The 18,678-nt window shown below is 45.2% G+C and overlaps 1 protein-coding gene and 1 long non-coding RNA gene across 2 annotated transcripts in view; both read right to left on the bottom strand.

The window, feature by feature from the left end:
- LOC120381732 (zinc finger protein 420-like) overlaps window positions 1-6,158 on the bottom strand; it is a gene marked incomplete at its 3' end in the record, with an annotated part of 264,899 nt that extends 258,741 nt beyond the window's left edge. Inside the window, exon 1 of the mRNA XM_039499847.1 lies at window positions 4,943-6,158. Within this exon, the coding sequence (XP_039355781.1) occupies window positions 4,943-6,140 (1,198 nt within the window). The remainder of the gene's footprint in view (window positions 1-4,942) is intronic.
- A 2,857-nt stretch (window positions 6,159-9,015) lies between these two features.
- Window positions 9,016-18,459, bottom strand: LOC120381745. Its single transcript, XR_005588147.1, has 3 exons — window positions 18,396-18,459; window positions 17,580-17,706; window positions 9,016-9,046 (listed from the first exon to the last, which is right to left on the bottom strand). It is a non-coding gene; the product is annotated as an uncharacterized LOC120381745 (long non-coding RNA).
- Between the last annotated feature and the right edge of the window lie 219 nt (window positions 18,460-18,678).

Here is an 18,678-nt window from a genome sequence, read left to right as displayed (position 1 = left end):
ACACAGAACTGAAGGAGGGTGCTGGGTTAGCTCCACAGCTTGTCTCTTTCACCAACAGAGGTTGGTCCTCTGCAAGCTCTTACCCTCACCCACCTTGTCTCTCCTGGACTCTGAAAAGTGCTTTCTCTCCACTCCCCTTGGAAAGAAGTTAAGTTTTCCCTTTGGGCAACTATCAGGCTGAAGCAATTGTATTGATTGTGACACTAGAATAGAAGATTTAATATTATAAATAAATGAGTCTAGACCTGAGGTTCTGGTTTTCACATTGGTTTTTCTAACTCAGTTCCCAAGTCTCTTCTAGAAAGGCCTCCAGGCTGCCTGCCCAGCCCAGCAAAAGTGGCCAGGAGAAAGCCCACACTGCTGCTCTTTCAGGTAGTTGAAGGCTGCTATCAAACCCCCCCTCACTCAGTCAGTCCCCAGTCTGTGGCAGTGCCTGGGATTCTTCCATCCTAAGTGCAGGACTCTACACTCCTCCTTGTTGAACCTCCTCAGATTTCTTTTGGCCCAATCCTCCAATTTGTCTACGTCACTCTGGACCCAAACCCTGTCCTCCAGCGCTTGGATTCTTTACATGCTTTCACAGAGCAAAGAGCACATGTTCCATGATTTCATAGGGCAGAGTTTTGTGCTATCAGGAGCTTTCCCTGTGTGGATTTGACAGGTGGATCAACACAGAGACACATTGTGACCCTTCTCAGGGTGCTGAGAGCTGTGAGTCTCCTTGTTGCCACCTGCCACAAGGAAGAGGGAGTTTTGCATTTGGCAGCTGGATGTTAGTGACCAAACTCACCAGCCTGCTGGAAATCAAGGACCCTCCTCTGAGCTACAGCAGCCACCTTAACCCTTGAGTTCCTTCACTGTGTCCCCCTCTGGGGTCCAGCCCAGATCAACAGATACTCGGTGAAATCCAAGATCCTCTCTTCCCCAAGTATCCCAGGTTACTAGTTTTACTGTGGACCATTGCTACTGTATCTCACACAGCACCTGAGTACAGTTATCGAACAAGCAAAAAATTTATTTCACAATGGATAGAGATTTAAACAAACAAACATGAGTGATGGAAACCAACTGTTACCAACTAAACAAAGGCAGAAAGTGATAGAATAGAAAGGCCAGCACAAAAAACAGAGAGAGGAACAATAAGATACTAAAAGGACAATGGTTGGAACTCTCCATTTCTCTCAGTCTTTAGACTGATGGGTACTAGAGCTGTAGCAACAGTTGAGGAACCAGGGTAAATTAAATCTAATTAACTTTTCAAGATTAGCCATCATTTCCTGTACGACTAAAAAAAACACAAAAACAAGACAACTTTCAGTTTTCCAAAATAATTCACATTATCACACAGTCTCTTACTCTTTAACCAATAACTTCACCTATAATTTCATTTTAATTGGTAACAATAACATATTCAAAGATCACAAATTATTTTCATATATGTTAGGGCTTGGCTACACTTGTGAGTTGCAGCACTGGGAGTTACAGCGCTGGTTGTGCAGCTGTGTAGGAACAGCGCTGGTGTGTGGCCACACTCACAGCTACCAGCGCTGCAGTGTGGCCACATTTGCAGCACTGTTGGGAGTGATGCATTATGGGCAGCTATCCCAGCGTTCAAGTGGCAGCAACCTGCTTTTCAAAAGAGGGGGGTGGGGTGTAGTGTGACAGGGAGCGGGGGAGGGAGAGAGAGTGTGTGGATTTTTGGAGCCGACACTGTGTATTAGCTCCCTGCCCTGAAAATCAGAAAATTTTCCAAACCCCTTATTCTGCAAACAGCCTGCAGACCAGATAAGAAGCATGGACTTTCTCCCCCCCATTTCTCTCATCAAACACTCAACCCCTGTGAATGAGGTAGGCAGGGGGTTCTCTCATTTGATTGTTCACAGTCACTTACAGATTGATCACAGCAAACAGGAGCTGTGTTTGTTTAGATAAGCAGCTCCTGAGTTCACAACAAAACAAAGAGAGGCTGCATAACAAAACAAAAGAGAGTAATTTACTTTAAAGCATTCTGGGATATCTCCTAATACCCTGGAGGCCAACAACAGCGCTGGTGTGTGTCCACACTTGATGAGCAGCGCTGGATCACCAGCGTTGCACTCGTTATACCCCAAGCAGACCAGTTGTTCAGCCAGCACTGCAGCCAGGGAGTTGCAGCGCTGGATGTGCCTTGCAGGTGTGGACAGTTACTAATTGCAGTGCTGGAAAGCCTCCACCAGCGCTGCAACTCACAAGTGTAGCCAAGCCCTTAGTTTGCTTTTAATCCCCATTGTCAATAACTGAACCCTTGTTCTTAGTGTGGTTTGTCCCAACCACTTCTGTGAGTTCATATATCTCAGGATCTTCTGCCATGTGTGTTGGTAGAAGGAGTCTTCTATGTCGGAATGTTTGCATCATGGAGAAAAATACCTCTCTTTTCACACTTTTTAATCTTTCAAAGTAGGAGGAGGTAGAGAAGTAATGTAAATGCATAAAACAAAAGAGAAACCTCTCTGGTCTACACTAAAGACATTTATCGGGATAACTATATTGCTTAGGGGTGTGAAAAATCCACACAGCTGAGCAATGTAGTTACACAGCCCTAACCCCCTGTGTAGATAGTGCTACATGAGCGGGAGAACTTCTCCTGCCAACACAGCCACCGCCGCTTGCGGGGGCTGGACTAATCAAGTCCGATGGGAGAAATCTCTCCCATTGGCTTAGAGCATCTGTTATAGCAGTGCTACAGCAGCACAGCTACATTGGTGGAGCTGTGCCAACATCAGCTTAATTGTGTAGCCACAGCGTCAGACACAAAACCATAGAATCAGGACTCAACATGTGTGTATCTGGAAGTCTGAAATTGGAGGCTGACAAATGCGTTGCCTCATTGGTTACCATCATTTCTACAGCCTGAAAGTCCTTGTTACCCAATCAGGCAGCCAGTTTGGGATCCACAGGGAAGGACTGTCCTATGAAGCACTCTCTCTTTGCATCCAAACAGTGAAGGATGACTGTTCTCAATCTAACCCTGGCATACTTTGGAAGTGTAATCAGTGACACTGAACTAGGAAGTGGAGTTGTACAAACAGTTTTCCTTGGGTCACCATAGCTTCCTTTACTGGGGTGGAAACCAAGAACTGGGTGTGGAATCTTTCAACCTCAGCTCTTTCCAAATCCTTGGTTTTGGATAGGGTAGATTTACACTTCTCTGAAGAAGAATACTTTACAAAACCACTTAAAATCTCAGCAGTGTTAATGAGGAATGGCTTCCTGAAACATGCCCAGCTTTTCTTTAATTCGGTGGCACAGGTCCAGGAAGGGACTGGATGCAGGCCTGGATCAGAATCTTCGTTAGTTACCAGAGCTGGAGATTCTATTCAAACATGGCTATTTTGCTGAAGCTATTACATTTTCAACACTGGTTTCATTTATACACATCTTTAGCACCTACAAAGGATAAATTCATCTAAAAACTCCACTTCTATTTCCTCAACATCTGTGTCATGAAAGGCTGCATTTCCCATAGCATAGGATTTGCTAGGAGAGATCTTCTGTAGGGCCTGGGCATTTTGTCTAGTTCAAAACCACTTACCATGGAATTCTCTTCCCAGATCATTGGAGACAATATTGCCTTAAACAACTGAAATACACTGTGATCAGATGCACTTCCTTCAGTTAGTTGGAGTTCTGCTGTTGTTCACCATTTCTGAGTGGAGATTTTAAATCACTGCTATTTCTGTGTTAGCCTGTCCAGTAAATTAGAGAGTCTCTCCTGTTGATAGAACTGCACTTCAACTTTCTCCATATCATCATGGAGGGATGGGAAAAAGCAAAGCTGAAATCATAAATGAGGACTTTAGCAAAGGGTCATTGTCTTAAATTCTTCAATAAATCTGAGCTACATCCTATCAAACTGAACTAATATCCAATTGGGTGACCAAATAGCCTTCAGGAAAGATAGAGACCCGCATCACAGAGAGACAATACATGACAAAGAAAGTGTCAAGTGAAATTCCAGAGCAGGTTACATCTGATTATTCAGAGTCGGGACAAGAGATTTTCCCACCACATTGTCCTCTGATCCATTCAAACCTGCTTCCCTCATCCCTGTCTCAATAGTCAGTTATGTTATTTACAATTATTTTAGTATCCCAGCATGCCCATAATGAGGGAAAAACAGCCCTCTTGCCAGAAGTGGCTTTACAATAGATGGAACCTGGAATTTAAACTCTAAATGGTCACACTGTATTTGGGATCCATTTGAATTCCCCTCCCAGGTCTTTGACACTTTCATCTCCAGTCATAGTGACTCTGATATAGGATTAAAGAAGTCAAAACATCATCTTCAAGCACAGACAACGGACAATGCTTCATCACATGACACTTTGAGAAGTGGATGGATAGAATGTGACGAAGATAAACTCTACCTGGCTCAGGCAAAAGGTAACAGTTCTGCAGTGAAGGGGAAGGAGGAAATCTCTGAGTCACTCCATCTCCTTCCAGTGTCACAGAAGCTGAAATTATACTTTTTTCCTGCCCCTGCTCCTCTTCATTTACATATAATTTGAAAAATTCCCAATGTAACTGCTCTTCAGCACAACCCAGAGCAACGTGAGAACAACTGGCAAGGATACAATCTGTGTCATTGGTGACTCTAACAATAACTTTGCAATAGGAGGAATGGTATAAACGTGATGCTCCCTGGTTCCTCATAGGAAGGGCACACTCCAGTTACTTGTGGGGCAATAGAAAGGACAAATAGGTCCATCTCAAAAGAGGGCGAACTGCAAAAGGCAAAAATGGGCCACTCATCTGGACAAGTTGAGGGATAACGGTGCTGCAAACAGTTCAAAGAGCTTTAAAAGTTACTATGTGGGAATCAGGAAAAGTATTAAAAAAACAAAGTATTGATAGCCCTAGAGATTTTTACAATGTTGATCTCTCTTGCAGATTCTCTGATGGCTAACATGGGATGAGTGCCAAGAGAAGGTTTTCCCACACTCACTGCATTCATAGGGCCTCTCCCCTGTGTGGATTCTCTGATGCTGAGAAAGGGCTGAACTCTTAGTGAAGCATTTTCCACACTCACAGCATTTATACGGCCTCTCCCCCATGTGAATTCTTTGATGTCTAATAAGGTGCGAGCTGCGATTGAAGGTTTTCCCACACTCACTGCATTCGTAGGGTCTTTCCCCTCTGTGGATTGTTTGATGACTAATAAGGTGCGAGCTGCGACTGAAGGTTTTCCCACACTCATGGCATTCGTAGGGTCTTTCCCCTGTGTGGATCCTCTGATGTCTAGAAAGGGCTGAGCTGTGAGTGAAGCTTTTCCCGCACTCACTGCATTCATAGGGCCTCTCATCTGTGTGGATTCTCTGATGAACATAAAGGGCTGAGCTGTAAGTGAAGCTTTTCCCACACTCACGGCATTCATAGGGCCTGTCCCCTGTGTGGATTCTCTGATGTTCAGAAAGGTTTGATCTTTGAGTGAAGCTTTTCCCACACTCTCTGCATTCATAGGGCCTGTCCCCTGTGTGGATTCTCTGATGAACAGAAAGGGTTGATATTTGAGTGAAGCTTTTCCCACAGTCACTGCATTCGTAGGGCCTGTCCCCTGTGTGGATTCTCTGATGTCTAGAAAGGCCTGATCTGTAAGTGAAGGTTTTCCCACACTCACGGCATTCAAAGGGCCTCTCCCCCGTGTGGATTCTCTGATGTTGAGAAAGGGCTGAGCTGCTAGTGAAGCATTTTCCACATTCACTGCATTCATAGGGCCTCTCTCCTCTGTGGATTGTTTTATGCCTAATAAAGTGCGACCTGCGATTGAAGGTTTTCCCACACTCAGGGCATTTGTAGGGCCTCTCCCCTGTGTGGATTCTCAGATGAACAGAAAGGCTTGATCCGTGAATGAAGTTTTGCCCACACTCAGTGCGTGTATTTTTTCTCTTTCGCCTAAGGATTTCCTGTTGTGTTGTGGTTTCCATGAGGACCTTCTGAGTTCCCCAACAGGAAATAAATTTACCCAATTTCTCCTGGCTGGTTTTCTTGCTCTCTATCTGGTCTGTGCTGAATCTCCCAGGAGTTTCCCTGCTCAGGACTTCTGGACACATTCCTTTTCGATCTTTGCGATAATGCTCTGTGTTTATCCACTTGCTCAACATTTTCCTGCTGAGAATTCTGCTCCTCTTTCTCACGGACCATTGCATCACCTGCTGTGATAGAGACAGAAACCTCAAACAGGGATGGAACAGGAAAGACCAAACCAAAACAAGTGCTGGAGAGGGCAAATAAAAATCAGGAGCTGAACTCCCCCAAACTCTTCCCACAGACAATCCAGGAAGTTTCTAGAAAGTGTAGGGGACAATTTCCTGGTGCAAGTGCTGAAGGAACCAACTAGGGGAAAAGCTCTTCTTGACCTGCTGCTCACAAACAGGGAAGAAATAGTAGAGGAAGCAATAGTGGATGGGAACCTGGGAGGCAGTGACCATGAGATGGTCGAGTTCAGGATCCTGACACAAGGAAGAAAAGAGAGCAGTAGAACAGAGACCCTGGACTTCAGAAAAGCAGACTTCGACTCCCTCAGGGAACTGATGGGCAAGGTCCCTTGGGAGAATAATATGACGGGGAAAGGAGTCGAGGAAAGCTGGCTGTATTTTAAAGAATCCTTATTGAGGTTGCAGGAACAAACCATCCTGATGTGTAGGAAGAAAAGTAAATATGGCAGGCGACCAGCTTGGCTTAACAGTGAAATCCTTGCTCGTCTTAAACACAAAAAAACAGCTTACAAGAAGTGGAAGATTGGACAAATAACCAGGGAGGAGTATAAAAGTATTGCTCAGGCATGCAGGAGTGAAATTAGGAAGGCCAAATCACACTTGGAGTTGCAGCTAGCCAGAGATGTTAGGAGTAACAAGAAGGGTTTCTTCAGGTATGTTAGCAACAAGAAGAAAGTCAAGGAAAGTGTGGGCCCCTTGCTGAATGAGGGAGGGAACCTAGTGACAGAGGATGTGGAGAAAGCTAGTGTACTTGATGCTTTTTTTGCCTCTGTCTTCACAGACAAGGTCAGTTCCCAGACAGCTGTACTCTGCAGCGCGGTATGGGAAGGAGGTGACCAGCTCTCTGTAGAGAAAGAAGTAGTTCGGGACTGTTTAGAAAAGCTGGACGAGCACAAGTCCATGGGGCCAGATACACTGCATCCGAGGGTGCTAAAGGAGTTGGCCGATGAGATTGCAGAGCCATTGGCCATTATCTTTGAAAAATCATGGCGATCTGGGGAGGTCCCGGATGACTGGAAAAAAGCTAATGTAGTGCCCCATCTTTAAAAAAAGGGAAGAAGGAAGATCCAGGGAACTACAGGCCGGTCAGTCTCACCTCAGTCCCTGGAAAAATCATGGAACAGGTCCTCAAGGAATCAATTCTGAACCACTTAAAGGAGGGGAAAGTGATCAGGAACAGTCAGCATGGATTCACCAAGGGCAAGTCATGCCTGACTAACCTAATTGCCTTCTATAATGAGATAACCAGCTCTGTGGATGAGGGGAAAGCAGTGGATGTGCTATTTCTGGACTTTAGCAAAGCTTTTGATACAGTCTCCCACAGTATTCTTGCCAGCAAGTTAAAGAAGTATGGGCTGGATGAATGGACGGTAAGGTGGATAGAAAACTGGCTAGAAGGTCGGGCTCAACGGGTAGTGATCAATGGTTCCATGTCTAGCTGGCAGCCGGTATCAAGTGGAGTGCCCCAAGGGTCGGTGCTGGGGCCGGTTTTGTTCAATATCTTCATTAACGATCTGGAGGATGGTGTGGACTGCACCCTTAGCAAGTTTGCAGATGACACTAAACTGGGAGGAGTGGCTGATATGCTGGAGGGTAGGGATAGGATACAGAGGGACCTAGACAAATTAGAGGATTGGGCCAAAAGAAATCTGATGAGGTTCAACAAGGACAAGTGCAGAGTCCTGCACTTAGGACGGAAGAATCCCATGCACTGCTACAGACTAGGGACCGAATGGCTGGGCAGCAGTTCTGCAGAAAAGGACCTAGGGGTTACGGTGGACGAAAAGCTGAATATGAGTCAACAGTGTGCCCTTGTTGCCAAGAAGGCTAATGGCATTTTGGGTTGTATAAATAGGGGCATTTCCAGCAGATCGAGGGATGTGATCATTCCCCTCTATTCAGCACTGGTGAGGCCTCATTTGGAGTACTGTGTCCAGTTTTGGGCCCCACACTACAAGAAGGATGTGGATAAATTGGAGAGAGTCCAGCGGAGGGCAACAAAAATGATTAGGGGGCTGGAGCACATGACTTATGAGGAGAGGCTGAGGGAACTGGGATTGTTTAGCCTGCAGAAGAGAAGAATGAAGGTGGATTTGATAGCTGCTTTCAACTACCTGAAAGGGGGTTTGAAGGAGGATGGATCTAGACTCTTCAGTGGTAGAGATGACAGAACAAGGAGTAATGGTCTCAAGTTGCAGAGAGGGAGGTTTAGGTTGGACATTAGAAAAAACTTTTTCACTAGTAGGGTGGTGAAGAACTGGAATGGGTTACCCTAGGAAGGTGGTGGAATCTCCTTCCTTAGAGGTTTTTTAAGGTCAGGCTTGACAAAGCCCTGGCTGGGATGATTTAGTTGGGTTTGGTCCTGCTTGGAGGAGGGGGTTGGACTAGATGACCTCCTGAGGTCCCTTCCAACCCTGAGATTCTATGATTCTCAATAAGAGAGAGGAGGGGGATGAATTCAGCCTTCACATCCCATCCAAATACGCAGGGGGAAGGGAGGAAGCTACTGCCTGGTGTCTGCTAGGATCTATAGGAAGCCATGAGCTATATTTACCCTGAGGATACGACCCCTGCTAGGGACAATAATGAACTGAGAGACCTCCCAAGGGCTTTGTAGGGCATCCCAGATGTTTCCTTCAGGCACTTACAGATTCTGAGGTGGTTTAATGTTTCCTCACCTGTGTGGGGAGCTCTCAGGATCTCTCTTTCCTCTGAACCCTGGAGGTCTGGGACCCATGGCTCTTCCCCCTGTTCCAGCTGTGAGATCACATCAGGCTGGGTAACAGGAAACCCTGCTCAAATGAAAGAAAACAAAGGAATTCAGTTGATTTCATAAGACTTTGTCATAAAAACATTCTATTAATTTAACTTCAGTGCTTAGTGTGACCTGGTGGGCCAGAGGCAGGTCTCACTGAAAACGCCAAGATCAGGGCAGGCTGAAAAAGGGATCACCCACTTGGGTTATTGAGAAGCTGAAAAAAGAAATCACACGGCCCCCTTTATTGCATCCCAGTTCTCTGACTCCTAATCAGCACTTAGGTCCAGTACAGTGAGAGGTTATTTCAAAACTCTGCTCACATAAACAAAATGATCTTCTGATCCCAAAGGTCAGCCACGTTACCAGGTCAGTATAGGTTTGGATCTTACCCAAAATACCACACTGCCAGCCAATCCTTAGCATCTAAACTAAAGGTTTAAACAAAAGAAAGACAGAAAGAAGTTAAATGGGAAAGCAGTCAGATACATTCCAAAATGGATATATCAGGTTCTTAGCAGTATTGGTGAGTTGCTGGCTTGAAAGTCCATCTGGAACACATCCACAGCTTGGATGGGTCATTCAGTCCTTTGTTCCAGGGTTCAGTTTGTAGAGAAGTTGCTCCAGAGGCAGGAAAGGGGATTGAAGACAAAATGGAGATGATGCAGCTGCCCTTTATATTCCTTTTGCTATGTGGCTTGTACTTCCTGTGTCCCAAACACAAGCTTCACAGTATGTGTCATGGAAAAGCCTTGAAGTTCTCATTACACAGGCATACCCCGGCATGTCTTGCTGACTCAATAGGTGTATCCTTGGTCCTTTCCATGGGCTCATTGTACAGATGATGACTCTCAATGGGCCATCAAACAGGCTAGGCAGTGTTGATCCCAATATGTCTGGGGGTGTCACCCAGAAACACTGCACAAGTCTGGAAATACAGATATACCCTACACATCTATAACTCACAATACAAAGGTGATACAAACATAGAAACAAAATGATCATACTTGGAAAATCATAACATTTCCCCTGACACCTTACATGGCATATCTAGCATGATTCATTTTAATTTGATAAGATTATATTATTTTATTATTAATACCAAAGTGTCTCACAATTCCATACAGTGTCACACTTGGTAAACCAGTGAATTTCCAGGACTAGTTCCCCAGGTCCTTGAAGATGCCCAACACTATGCTTATGAGGGACTGAAATACCCACATATCTGCTGGGAACACACACACAGACACTGTGTCAGTCTATACCCCTATGTTCACTCTTCTAGAAAATTATGATCAATTTTGTACTCAGTATGGCTTGTGAGGTATCATTTGAAAATGCATAATCTACTGAATATTATCCTCCTGTTAAAATGTGTAGTAACACTGTATGTAAAGTTATGAGATTTTACAGTATGAGATTATGGAAAAAGTTACAATTCTGGGGAACACCCACAGAGCAGTTCCTCAGAGACAGCAAGGCAAACAGCTGGTCAAACAGCCATTCTCCTGCAGGGGGAAGGTGTGAAGAAGACATTTACATTCCATCATAGGGACCTCTTGAAGTTGTTGTGGAAAACGACCACACGATTGATTTTGAATCAGCTCAGCCTGAGGCTCTTTTCTTGGTTAAAAGTGCGCAGCTATTGGAATACTGTCCCCCTGAGCTAAAAACCACACAAGCCTTTTAAAGCTTAAAACCACAATCAATGACACACACGTTGCACATTAATTACCTTATTTGGAATATATTGTAAAATATGATGCAGGTCAAAAGCGAACTGAACAATCAGTTTTCCATATTCAGCCTTTCCTGTTATTGTTATTCCTAGTCTAGTTCGTGGTTTGACTTTTCTAACACTTCCACTGTGGTTATGTTTCACAAGCTCGGTTACTGCAAATCAATGTGTTTGGGGACTTTCCACTTCACCTACTTAGGCCCCTTATGCACACAAAGCCATTGTTCCCCAATCTGGGGGATTTTCCATTCCACTCTGCCTTTCTATGCCCTTTATACAGAGCAGCAAGCTCAGCTAATACTTCAGGCCTACTAGCTTGACCAAAGCTCTTTCTGTAGACTTTCCCTCCCAATTCTCATATCTCCGACAGACAGCCTGGCACCGTGACTCAGCTGAGAACTGAAGTTGTTTCTAGTACAAAGGACTGAGTTATAAAAAGAGGTGAGGAAAATGCTTCAGACTCTCTCTCTCCCCTTTCCCTCTGCTCATGACAACTCCTGAAGACCTGATTGTGGGTGGCAGGGGCAGGTTAGGGGGAGTCCTGGCTGAAAGGAAAACCAGCCTGTCTCAGCACATGGTGAGAGAAACATTTGCCTTGAATCCGTTTCAGCTGGTTAACTTAGACGTTAGTGTGTGTTTTATCTTTGCATTTCTTTTGTAAACAATTCTGAGCTTTATGCCTCATTATCTGTATCTTAAAATATTTTTTTTGATAGTTAATCTTATTTTATTCTTTATCTAACCAGTGTGGTTGGATTAAAGTGTGATGGAAACTCCATCTGGGATAACAAGGCTGGCGCATGTCATTTTCCACTGATGAAATGACAGACTTCATATGAGCTTGCGTTGTTCAGTAGTGTGCTAGACAGCGAAAGATGCACATTTCTGGGGGAAGTCTGGGAGCAGAGAATTTTCTGGGGTTCTCCTGTGCTGCACTGTAACTCGTGAGTCACTGACTAGCAGCACTCAATACCGTGTAGCTGGGAGTGAGTTACATGCTGGAGACTGCGTGTGAACTGCCCAGGAGTGGCTGCTCTCACAGTAGAGCAGTGTAAAAGGCACCCCAGCCTGGGGAACTGAGGGGACACAGCTGTTCAACAGTCCAGGTTGCACTGTGCTTAATGTCACAGACACTCAATTTCAAAGAGTCTCCTACAACACAGAGAAAGTAAATCCATGTCCCAAAAATCAAAGACTCCAGAGAAAGGGCAAGTCTCCCCGGCACTGCTTCTTGCTCACAGAGAGGTCCAGAGACAGAGACAATGGAAGAGTCCTGGGGAAGCTGGAAACAGGAAGCATGGGCTGGTGGGGTTCAGTGGAGAAAGGGAACAGGAAGGGCAGGGATATTACTGAATGCAGGATCTCAGCAGTACTAGATGACTGGATAGCACATAGTGCAGCCCATTGGAAAACATAATCCCAACTATACATACAGAATGATGTATGTATAGTTAGTTAAATTAGTTAGTTAAATTAGTTGTTTCCACTCAAGAGACGGATCTTGGAGTCACTGTGGATAGTTCTCTGAAAACATCCACTCAATGTGCAGCAGCAGTGAAAAAAGCAAACAGAACGTTGGGAATCATTAAGAAAGGGATAGATAAAAAGACAGAAAATATTATATTGCCTGTATATAAATCCATGGTACGCCCACATCTCGAACACTGTGTGCAGATGCATAGACAGCTGCAGCGGCACAGCAGCCAGCAAACAGAGCTGTAAACAGGGGAGTTTCAGAGGGAGTTTACTTGGGAGACTAAGAGACCTAGGCAGAGGAACTGACAGGCTAGTGAAGGGAGTGGGTGGTGGTCTGCCAGTGTTCTGGTGCCTTTTGGGGATTTGTTTTGTTTTGTGTTTCTTGGACTAACACATTTTAGGTGGGAAGGCTATGACCGATACAGAGGCAGCAGGGAAAGACACAATGAGGATGACTGGATGTGGAAGCTGCGGCATGTACACGATCCTGGTGGGGGTACCTCAAAAGAGTTTTGTCTGCATGAAGTGCCACCTGATAGAGCTGATAAAGGTAATAGGTAATAAAGGTAATAACTGGAGATATACCAATCTCCTAGAACTGGAAAGGACCTTGAAAGGTCATCGAGTCCAGCCCCCTGCCTTCACTAGCAGGACCAATTTTTGCCCCAGATCCCTAAGTGGCCTCCTCAAGGATTGAACTCACAACCCTGGGTTTAGCAGGCCAATGCAGGTGGAAACTCTGGTCAAGTTTAGAAGGGGGTTCGAGCAGATGATGGAGCAAAGACATGAGGAGGCTGAAGGGATAAGCTCAGACTTGCAGATGGCAGCAGGACCAAAGAACTCTGAGGGGAGACTGCTGGGTGAGGAAAGTGAACAGTGGAAGCATGTGACTAAGAGAACCAGGCAGAGGAAAAGACGGGCCAGTGACGGAGAAATAGAGCTCAGGGACAGGTTTGCAGAGTTGGAAAATGAAGAAGGGGCACAGCAGGTGGTTGCTGAAGGTGAGAGGGCAAGGAAAAAGAGAAGAGCTGCTAGTCCTACAGGAAGAGGGGAAGAGTCAATGGAGACAACACCAAATATGAGCCCCAGGAGGATACGGGAAGGGTTGCGGAGGATTGCAAGGGTGAATAGGAATCGAGAGGACTTGCAGCCAGTGGGAGCAGGGGATAGACCGGAGAATCACACTGTCATCAGGAAAAGGCAGGTCTACGTGATTGGGGACTCCCGACTGAGAAGAATAGACAGGCCTGTAACTAGAGCTGATCCAGAGAACAGAAGGGTGTGCTGTCTGCCAGGTGCTAAGATACAAGATGTGGACCTGAGGCTGAAAAGGATCCTAACGGGAGCGGGAAAGAATCTGTTGATTGTCCTTCATGTGGGAACAAATGATACGGCTAGATTCTCGCTGGAACGTATCAAGGGAGACTATGCCAGGCTGGGGAAGACGCTTAAGGAAATCGAGGCTCAAGTGATCTTCAGTGGGATTCTGCCGGTTCCCAGAGAAGGACAACAAAGGTGTGAAAAGATTATGGCGACCAACAGATGGCTCAGGCAGTGGTGCTATAAGGAGGGCTTTGGGATGTACGGCCACTGGGAAGCATTCATGGATAGAAGACTGTTCTCTCGGGATGGACTCCACCTGAGTAAGGAGGGAAATAGACTTCTAGGATGGAGGCTGGCACAACTGATTAAGAGAGCTTTAAACTAGGAATTTGGGGGAGATGTCCAGGTAATCTCCACGCCGGAATTTAACATTGAGAGGGAAGAAAACAAAGTAAGAGAGGATACAGCCGTGGGCAGAAGAATGGACATAAGGAGGAAGGGTAGTGTAGATACCAGTCTAATAGGTGATGCTGGTGGTAGAATGTCTGTGCCTAACCCCCGGGGAAAGAATGTCAGTGAAGCCAAACAGCAGGAATTAAGATGTCTGTACACTAATGCGAGGAGCCTAGGTAACAAAATGGAGGAACTAGAGCTACTGGTGCAGGAAGTGAAACCGGATATTATAGGGATAACAGAAACATGGTGGAATAATAGATCATGACTGGAGTACAGGTATTGAAGGGTATGTGCTGTTTAGGAAAGACAGAAATAAAGGCAAAGGTGGTGGAGTAGCACTGTATATCAATGATGAAGTTAACTGTAAAGAAATAAGAAGTGATGGAATGGATAAGACAGAGTCTATCTGGGCAAAAATCACACTGGGAAAGAAAGCTACTAGAGCCTCCCCTGAGATAGTGCTTGGGGTGTGCTACAGACCACCAGGATCTGATTTGGATATGGATAGAGACCTCTTTAATGTTTTTAATGAAGTAAACACTAATGGGAATTGTGTGGTCATGGGAGACTTTAACTTCCCAGATATAGACTGGAGGACAAGTGCTAGTAACAATAATAGGGCTCAGATTTTTCTGGATGTGATAGCTGATGGATTTCTTCACCACACAGTTGAAGAACCAACAAGAGGGGATGCCATTTTAGATTTGGTTTTGGTGAGTAGTGAGGACCTCATAGAAGAAATGGTTGTAGGGGACAACCTTGGTTCGCGTGATCATGAGCTAATTCAGTTCAAACTACATGGAAGGATAAACAAAAATAGATCTGGGACTAGGGTGTTTGATTTCAAAAGGACTAACTTTAAAGAATTAAGGAAATTAGTTAGGAAAGTGGATTGGATTGAAGAACTTGTGGATCTAAAGGTGGAGGAGGCCTGGAATTACTTTAAGTCAAAGCTGCAGAAACTATCAGAAGCCTGCTTCCCAAGAAAGGGGGAAAAAATCACAGACAGGAGTTGTAGACCAAGGTGGATGAGCAAGCATCTCAGAGAGGTGATTAAGAAAAAGCAGAAAGCCTACAAGGAGTAGAAGATGGGCAGGATTAGCAAGGAAATCTACCTTATTGAGGTCAGAACATGTAGGGATAAAGTGAGAAAGGACAAAAGCCATGTAGAGTTGGGCCTTGCAAAGGGAATTAAAACCAATAGTAAAAGGTTCTATAGCCATATAAATAATAAGAAAACAAAGAAAGAAGAAGTGGGACCACTAAACACTGAGGATGGAATGGAGGTTAAGGATAATCTAGGCATGGCCCAATATCTAAATAAATACTTTGCCTCAGTCTTTAATAAGGCTAATGAGGAGCTTAGGGATAATGGAAGGATGACAAATGGGAATGAGGATATGGAGGTAGATATTACCACATCTGAGGAAGAAGCCAAACTCGAACAGCTTAATGGGACAATCGGAGGGCCCAGATAATCTTCATCCAAGAATATTAAAGGAACTGGCACATGAAATTGTAAGCCCATTAGCAAGAATTTTTAATGAATCAGTAAACTCAGGGGTTGTACCGTATGACTGGAGAATTGCTAACATAGTTCCTATTTTAAAGAAAGGGAAAAAAAGTGATCCGAGTAACTATAGGCCTGTTAGTTTGACATCTGTAGTATGTAAGGTCTTGGAAAAAAATTTGAAGGAGAAAGTAATTAAGGACATTGAGGTCAATGGTAATTGGGACAAAATACAACATGGTTTCACAAAAGGTAGATCGTGCCAAACCAACCTGATCTCCTTCTTTGAGAAGGTAACAGATTATTTAGACAAAGGAAATGCAGTGGATCTAATTTACCTCGATTTCAGTACGGCATTTGACACAGTTCCACATGGGGAATTATTAGTTAAATTGGAAAAGGTGGGGATCAATATGAAAATTGAAAGCCGGATAAGGAACTGGTAAAAGGGGAGACTACAACGGGTCGTACTGAAGGGTGAACTGTCAGGCTGGAAGGAGGTTACTAGTGGAGTTCCTCAGGGATCCGTTTTGGGACCAATCTTATTTAACCTTTTTATTACTGACCTTGGCACAAAAAGCAGGAATGTGCTAATAAAGTCTGCGGATGACACAAAGCTGGGAGGTATTGCTAACATAGAGAAGGACCGGAATCTCATACAGGAAGATCTGGATGACCTTGTAAACTGGAGTAATAGTGAAAAGTGCAAGGTCATGCATTTAGGGATTAATAATAAGAATTTTAGTTTATAAATTGGAGACATATCAGTTGGAAGTAACAGAGGAGGAGAAGGACCTCGGAGTATTGGTTGATCACAGGATGATCATGATGTGATATGGCTGTTAAAAAAGCTAATGCAGTTTTAGGATGCATCAGGCGAGGTATTTCCAGCAAAGATAAGGAGGTGTTAGTACCGTTATATAAGGCACTGGTGAGACCTCATCTGGAATAATGTGTGTAGTTCTGGTCTCCCATGTTTAAGAAGGATGAATTCAAACTGGAACAGGTTCAGAGACGGGCTACTAGGATGATTCGAGGAATGGAAAACCTGTCATATGAAAGGAGACTCAAAGAGCTTGGCTTGTTTAGCCTAACCAAAAGAAGGTTGAGGGGGGATATGATGGCTCTTTATAAATATATCAGAGGGATTAATATTAGGGAGGGAGAGGAATTATTTAAGCTTAGTACCAATGTGGACACAAGAACAAATGGGTATAAATTGGACACTAGGAAGTTTAGACTTGAAATCAGATGAAGGTTTCTAACCATGAGAGGGGTGAAGTTCTGGAACAGCCTTCCAAGGGGAGTAGTGGGGGCAAAAGACATATCTGGCTTTAAGACTAAGCTTGATAAGTTTATGGAAGGGATGGTATGATGGGATAGCCTAATTTTGGCAATTCATTTTGGCAATTGATCTTTGATTATCAGCAGGTAAGTATGCGCAGTGGTCTGTGATGGGATGTTAGATGGGATGGGATCTGAGTTACTGCAGAGAATTCTTTCCTGGGTGCTGGCAGGTGAGTCTTGCCCACATGCTCAGGGTTTAACTGATCGCCATATTTGGGGTTGGGAGGGAATTTTCCTCCAGGGCAGATTGGCAGAGGCCCTGGAGGTTTTTCGCCTTCCTCTACATTGTGGGGCACAGGTCACTTGTTGAAGGATTCTCTGCAGCTTGAGGTCTTCAAACCACAATTTGAAGACTTCAACTCAGACATAGGTTAGGGGTTTGTTATAGAAGTGGATAGGTAAGATTCTGTGGCCTGCATTGTGCAGGAGGTCAGACTAGATGATCATAATGGTCCCTTCTGACCTTAAAGTCTATAATGTGGTCACCCCATCTCAAAGAAGTTTACTGGAGCAAATAGGAGATATTTGACACTGTGATACTGCTCCTGTGCTCTGTTCCCAAAGTGTTCTGCAGCAGGGGAGGGTCTGTGGCAGTATGTGTGTCACTGGCATATTGGGGTGATGCAGAAACAGGGCAGAGTAAAGGTGGCATTGTGGGGCTGGCGTGAACTTTATCTCTTCATTTCCCCTTCCAAGAACTGAGGGGACAGGAACCCTTACCCAGCGAGGTCACATTCTCATAGTTCTTCTGCATGACGTCTCTATAGAGGGCTCGCTGAGTAGGGTCCAGCAGAGCCCACTCGTTCCTGGTGAAATACACAGCAACATCCTCGAAGGTCACCGGCCCCTGAAAGAGCAGGAGTCCAACATTCAGTACCTGTTGCCCCACTCACACTCCCACTATTCGTGGAGGAGAGGAGCCAAACAAATGGAAGCTCTGGGTGGATCACAGTCAACAGAGTCCCACCTCCACCCCATTCAGAGCATCCTGGAAACACCAAGGTGAGGGGACGAAGAGAGAGCCCCTCCTCTCCCAGCAGAGCCATCACCCACTTACTAGCCACAGACTGATACAGGAGATGGAGCCCTAGCATGGACCAGGGAGCTCTCCCTGGTCGGAAACCCAACACCCTCCACCTTGTGAGGAGCTGGATGTGAAGGGAGGGGCATCTCCCCTAAACCTCACTGCTGGGTGCCCCTTTCATATCTCACAGCAGCCGCAGGTCAGTCAGGTCAGGCTCCAGCACTGGGAGTCTGGTCAGCTTTCCTAGCCCCATGTAGGAGGGTTATTTTCTGTTTCACAAATTAGGGCATTTCCACCTCCTAATCTCATGGGTCTGTTCCTAGAATCTAGGGCACTTAATAAACAACTCCCAGCAGGTTTGCCACACTCTGTCCTCCTCCCTTTCCCACCCTGTGCATTTCCTGCCCCGCTCCAACCTCCAAACCAGACTGCACAACCCTTTCCATCTCCGGTGTATTTGCTGTCCCTCTCCTCCAGCAGGAATTTACCAGCAACCCCCCGATAATCTCCACCTGAACAGGCTCCTCTGCAGCCATTTCTCTTCCCTCTCCCATGAGAGGATGGGATGAGCTGGAGTGAAACATGGACGTCATTCTGCAGCCTGTCTGGATGAGAAGGGCAGTTGTGGGGGTTTCAGAACAGGCTTTAGTTAATTTCACATCATGACAGACATCCTAGATTCTGCCATCCTGGGAAAATGCCTGATCTCTTTATTACAGTGTAGACCTGGCCCCTCCTGCCAGGTTAAGCCCACAGAGAGATTTTTAACCTCCCTTCTCCCTCCCCTCACCCTGT

The sequence above is a fragment of the Mauremys reevesii genome, linkage group 14 (assembly GCF_016161935.1).
Source record: "Mauremys reevesii isolate NIE-2019 linkage group 14, ASM1616193v1, whole genome shotgun sequence".
NCBI lineage: Eukaryota > Metazoa > Chordata > Testudines > Geoemydidae > Mauremys > Mauremys reevesii.
Note: the sequence above shows the minus strand (reverse complement) of the source record. Positions and strands in the feature narration are given on the sequence as shown.